Below are 6,367 nucleotides of genomic sequence, written 5' to 3' on the forward strand. Positions count from 1 at the left end.
AGAGATGGGGTCTCATTCTGTTACCCAGGCTGATCTCGAATTTCTGGGCTCAAGTGATCCACCCACCCTGAACATTTCCTTTTTTTGAGATGGAGTCTCACTCTGTCGCCAGGCTGGAGTGCAATGGCGCTATTTCGGCTCACTGCAACCTCCGCCTCCCGGGTTCAAGCAATTCTCCTGCTTCAGCCTCCCAAGTAGCTGGGATTATGGGCGCCTGCCACCATACCTGGCCAATTTTTGTATTTTTAGTAGAGGCAGAATTTCACCATGTTGGCCAGGCTGGTCTCGAACTCCTGACCTTGTGATCCACCCGCCTCGGCCTCCCAAAGTGCTGGGATTACAGGCATGAGCCGCTGCGCCCGGCCTAGCATAATATTTTTAAGAGTCATTCACATTGCATTATGTATGAGAGCTTCATTCCTGTTTATGGCTGAGTAATATTTTATTGTATGAATGTGCCACAACTGGTTTATTCATTAGTTGGTGAACATTGAGTTATTTCTTCTTTTTGGCTATTATGAATCATACTTCTATGAACATTCATGCACAAGTTTTTGTGTGAATGCATGCTTTCATTTCTTTCAGGTAGATACCTAGGAGTGGAATTGTTGAATCATAGGGTAATTCTATGTTTAACCTTTTGAGAAACTGCCAGACCATTTTTCCAAAGTGGCTGTACCATGTTACATTCCCACCAGCAGTGTGTGAGGGCTCTGATTTCTCCACATCCTCACCAATGCTTGTTATTATCTGTCTTTTTTATTATATAACTAGTGAGTGTGAAGTGGAATCTCATGATTTTCATTCTATTTTCCTTGATGTCTAATGATGTTGAGTATCTTTTCATGTACTTATTGGCCATTCATGTATCTTTAAAGAAATGACTATTGAGAACTTTGCCCTTTTTTTTTTTTTTTTTGAGACCGAGTCTGGCTGTCGCCCAGACTGGAGTGCAGTGGCCGGATCTCAGCTCACTGCAAGCTCCGCCTCCCGGGTTTACGCCATTACTCCTGCCTTAGCCACCCGAGTAGCTGGGACTACAGGCGCCAGCCACCTCGCCTGGCTAGCTTTTTGTATTTTTTAGTAGAGACGGGGTTTCACCGTGTTAGCCAGGATGGTCTCGAACTCCTGACCTCGTGATCCGCCCGTCTCGGCCTCCCAAAGTGCTGGGATAACTTTGCCCTTTTTTAATTGAGTTTTTAAAAATATTGAGTTGTGGCCGGGTGTGATAGCTCACGCCTGTAATCCCAGGACTTTGGGAGACTGAGGCGGGCAGATCACGAGGTCAAGAGATTGAGACCATCCTGGCCAACATGGTGAAACCCTGTTTCTACTAAAAATACAAAAATTAGCCGGGTGTGGTGGCGGGTGCCTGTAATCCCAGCTCCTCGGGAGGCTGAGGCAGGAGAATCGCTTGAACCCGGGAGGTGGAGGTTGCAGTGAGCCGGGATCGTGCCACTGCACTCCAGTCTGGGGTACAGAGCGAGACTCTGTCTCAAAAAAAATATATATATATATGTGTGTGTGTGTGTGTGTGTGGTGTGTATATATATAGACAGAAAGAGTTGTAAGTATGCTTTATATATTCTAGAAACAAGTTCCTTATCAGACATATGATTAGAAAAAATTTTCTCCCATTCTATTAGTTGTATTTTTACTTCTTGTTAGTGTCTTTGAAGCACAAAGGTTTACATTTTTTAATTATTATTATTTTTGAGACAGGGTCTCACTCTGTCACCCAGGCTGGAGTGCAGTGGTGCAGTCATGGCTCACCGCGGCCTCAACCTCTAGGGCTTCGATGATCCTCCCACCTCAGCCTCCCAAGTAGCTGGGACCACAGGCATGTGCCATCACTACCTAATTCTTGTATTTTTGGTAGAGACAGTGTTCAGCCATGTTACCCAGGCTGTTCTTGAACTCCTGAACTCAAGTGATCCACCCACCTGGGCCTCCCAAAGTGCCGGGATTACGGGTGTGAGCCAATGTGCCTGGCCTAGGTTTTAATTTTGACAGTGTCCAGTTTATCTATTTTGCTTGTGTTGCTTTGTGATTTTGACATCATATCTAAGATACCATTGCCTAATCCAATGATAAGAGGATAATTTCAGGAATCTCACATAGCATTTAGTTGTCATGTCTCTGTTTTGGGGGTCCCACAACCAGCCACTGGTTTGGGGTGATTTTCTGGAAGGAGTCACATAACTTGGCAAGTTGTATTGACGGTTTACAGCAAAGTTTGTAACACAGGAACAGTAGGAACTAACAAAGGCAAGAGAGGTCATACGCAGGTTTCCAGCCCTCCCTTTCCCTGTGCGGGTCACACGGATGTACTTTTTTCTACCAGTGCAAAACCACAGACATATGTATGAGGTGTCTCCACCCGGGGAAGCTCACTTACAGTCCAGAGTTCTTGAAGAGAGTTGGTCACGTACGCACATCCCTGCTACACGACCAGCCATGGTGAGGACCCCAATCCAGGTACCAGGTACCCATCATGCATCTTCCTATTTACAGTCAACCATGCTGACAACCTACTACATCTTGACCCGTGGTCTTGAGCATATGGAAGAACATCTGACCCAGCACCTTTGTAAACATCCCTGGACTTTAGTTCCCAGAGATTGGCCAAGGGTCATTGCCATGTCTGCAGAGACAAACAAAGACTGAGTGAGATGGGCTGGGCACAGTGGCTCATGTCTGTAATCCTAGCACTTTGGGAGGCCGAGGGAGGCAGATGACTTGAGGTCAGGAGTTCGAGACCAACCTGGCCAGCATGGTGAAACCTCATCTCTACTAAAAATACAACAACAACCAAAAAGACATTTTCCAGGTGTGGTGGCACATGCCTGTAGTCCCAGCTACCTGGGAGGCTGAGGCAGGATAATGGCTTGAACCTGGGAGATGGAGGTTGCAGTGAGCTGAGATCATGCCATTACCCTCCAGTCTGGGCGACAGAGTGAGACTCTGTCTCAAAAAAAAAAAAAAAAAACTGAGTGAGATGGACCTTCTGTTCACTCTTTTCTTGCACATTCCTACAAATATAGTGTGAGAAGGTCTGTACCATGCTCCCTTGGCAGCACTGAATATCTTTAATATTTTCCAATCTAAAATGGGTAAAATAGCATCCTAATGATTTGATTTTTTTTAACTATTGCTGATGTTCAGCATCTAAACATGTATTTATCAGCCTTTTATTTTTCTTCTGTGAATTGTCTACTCATATTCTCGCCTCTCTATTTTCTTAGATTTTTTCTATCATTTTTCTTATTGATTTGTAAAAAAATAACTCTATAGCATGGCTACTCAACTCTGTGTACATAAACTGTTTGCAACTTGGTTGTCTTCATTTTTCAAGTGTATTGAGACTATCCTTCCATGTCAGAACATGAATCAATCTACGTACACCATGCTTTCAAAATAGCAATATCGGCTGAGCACGGTGGCTCACGCCTGTAATCCCAGCACTTTGGGAGGCCGAGGTGGGCAGATCACGAGGTCAGGAGTTCGAGACCAGCTTGGCCAATATGGTGAAACCCCGTCTCTACTAAAAATACAAAAAATTAGGCAGGCATGGTGGCGGACACCTGTGGTCCCAGCAACTCGGGAGGCTGAGGCAGGAGAATTGCTTGAACCTGGGAGGTGGAGACGGTGCCACTGCACTCCAGCCTGGGCAACAGAGAGAGACTCTCCACCACCCCAAAAAAAAGAAACAAACAAAATAGCAACATCAAGTTTGAAACCTTGTTTTTTTTTTTTAGGTTTACACTGCCACTTCCAAGTAATCAGCTTGCTTTGTCCTGGGACAGATGGTGTTGGTATTTTCCATTTCTTTCAGACTTGGAGACGAGCTCTGTGACTATTCAAGAGACACCTCGAAAAAAGAGCATTTCTGAAGATTCGGCTTCCCCAGTAGAGGGACCTTCAAGGGCTGTGCTTGCAGATGCCCAGGTGGGGAAACCCTTGGCATGTCACTATCCATTGGAGGACCCAAGAAAGCAGGAGAGGCATCTGATGTGTTTATTTGCTACTTCCAAGGGAGACACCTCGTGGGAGAGAGGCCTTGGGGGTAACGAGCTTGAGAGAAGCCTCTGGCAGGCCTCTGCCCTCATCAGGAAGCAACGAGTGCCCCGTGGAGACAGGCCCCGGAAGTGGGGCAGGCCCTGGAAGAGCTTGAAACGCCAAAGGACCTTCGTGGAGAAGAAACCATTTAACTGCATGGAATGTGGGAAAGCCTTCATTTACCATTCGGACTATATTCTCCATCAGCGAATTCACACCGGGGAGAAGCCCTACAAGTGCCATGACTGCGGGAAGGCGTTCAGCAACAGCTCGTATTTCATTCAGCACCACATCATCCACACAGGCGAGAAGCCCTATGCCTGCCACGCGTGTGGCAAGACCTTCACTCAGAGCTCTTCGCTTACCGAGCATCAGAGGATTCACACCGGAGAGAAGCCCTACAAATGCAAGGACTGTGGGAAGGCCTTCACACAGAGCTCATCCCTCATCAAACACCAGCGGTGCCACACCGGGGAGAAGCCCTACAAATGCGGCCAGTGTGGGAAGTTCTACTCGCAGGTCTCCCACCTCACCCGCCACCAGAAAATCCACACGGGGGAGAAGCCCTACCAATGCGGAGAGTGCGGCAAGGCCTTCTGTCACACCTCCTCCCTGACCCAACACCAGACCATCCACACCGGGGAGAAACCCTACAAATGTAACGAGTGTGGGAAAACGTTCAGCCACAGCTCGTCCCTGACTCAGCACCAGCGAGTCCACACTGGAGAAAAACCCTATGAGTGCACTGAGTGTGGCAAAGCCTTTAGCCACAGCTCGTCCCTGGCTCAGCACCAGCGAATTCACACCGGCGAGAAGCCCTACGCCTGTCACGAGTGCGGGAAGGCTTACACGCAGATTTCCCACCTCATGAGGCACCAGAGCACTCACGTGGGGGAAAAGCCCTACGTATGCAATGAATGTGGGAAGGCTTTCAGCCACACCTCATCCTTCACTCAGCACCAGACCATCCACACCGGTGAGAAGCCCTACAAATGTACCGAGTGTGGGAAAACCTTCAGCCAGAACTCCTCCCTCACACGCCACCAGAGGATTCACACAGGGGAGAAACCCTACGAATGTAAAGTGTGTGGGAAAGCCTATACCCAGATCTCCCACCTCATTCAACACCAGAGGATTCACACTGGAGAGAGGCCCTACGAGTGCAGTGACTGTGGGAAAGCCTTCAGCCGGAGCACGCACCTCATTGAGCACCAGAAGATCCACACTGGCGAGAAGCCCTATAAGTGTAAGGAGTGCGGGAAAACCTTCAGTCACAACTCCTCCCTCACTCAACATCAGAGGATTCACACCGGCGAGAAGCCCTACGCCTGCAAGGAATGTGGGAAGGCCTTCAACCAGAGTATCCACTTAATCCAACACCGAAGGATTCACACTGGAGAGAAGCCTTACAAGTGTAGCGACTGTGGGAGAACCTACACCCAGATCTCACACCTTCTCCAACATCAGAAGGTCCACAATGGCAGCAAACGCTACGCATGTGAGGAGTGTGGAGAGGGTTTCAGCTGGAGTTCACACCTGACTGAACACCGGAGGCTTCACACTGGCCAGGATGCCTATATCTGTGATGATTTTGAGAAAGCCTTTGTTTGGGGCACACAGCTGGCCGATCATCAGAGAACTCATGCTGATGAGACAACCTGAGTGTGTAATGAGCCAGCTGTCCTGCTGTTGGGTTCCATCCCACCTTCATCAACACTAGGAACCCTAGGAAAAATGTTGCCTTCAGGAACAGATGGATCCAGGTGCATAAACGGCCTTTCGGCAATCTGCTCTTCATCAACACTAGGAACTCCCCAGAGAAGGATGCTGGTGCCGTATGTTGAGATGGTTTGTTCCTTTGTTCCCTAGAGGGAAGGTGGCACAGTTTTTCACTAACTGGGACAGGTTCTGATCATTCCGGGGGCTTCCCTTGCATATTTCCTCCATGCTGCCATGTCCCTAGGTCATGGTATAGTTAGGGGGTGGTCCAAAAGGGAAGCCATTTCGTCTGGGACCTTCACCAACAACAGCTCTCTCCAAGCTTTTTTTTCTGAGACAGAGTCTCACTCTGTTGCCCAGGCTGGAGTGCAGTGGCGCAATCTTGGCTCACTGCAACCTCTGCCTCCCAGGTTTACGCCATTCTCCTGCCTCAGCCTCCCGAGTAGCTGGGACTACAGGTGCCCACCACCACACCTGGCTAATTTTTTGTATTTTTAGTAGAGACGGGGTTTCACCATGTTAGCCAGGATGGTCACGAACTCCTGACCTTGTGATCCGCCCGCCTCAGCCTCCCAAAGTGCTGGGATTA

The 6,367-nt window shown here is 48.5% G+C and overlaps 1 protein-coding gene across 3 annotated transcripts in view; it reads left to right on the forward strand.

Annotated features, from left to right (window-relative positions):
• The window catches only part of LOC108535804 (zinc finger protein OZF), an 18,998-nt gene extending 12,832 nt beyond the window's left edge, over nt 1-6,166 (forward strand). For 2 of the 3 annotated variants that reach the window (XM_017882101.1, XM_017882100.1), the window contains one exon: nt 3,836-6,166. In XM_017882101.1, coding sequence (XP_017737590.1) covers nt 3,836-5,721 — 1,886 coding nt within the window. In that variant the 3' untranslated portion in view covers nt 5,722-6,166. Of the gene's footprint in view, nt 1-2,476; nt 2,486-3,758 lie in introns of those variants that run through there. The other variant, XM_017882102.1, reaches the window with a different exon arrangement.
• The last annotated feature ends 201 nt before the right edge of the window (nt 6,167-6,367 follow it).

The sequence above is a fragment of the Rhinopithecus bieti genome, unplaced genomic scaffold (genome assembly GCF_001698545.2).
Source record: "Rhinopithecus bieti isolate Rb0 unplaced genomic scaffold, ASM169854v2 scaffold_12070, whole genome shotgun sequence".
NCBI classification, from domain to species: Eukaryota; Metazoa; Chordata; class Mammalia; order Primates; family Cercopithecidae; genus Rhinopithecus; species Rhinopithecus bieti.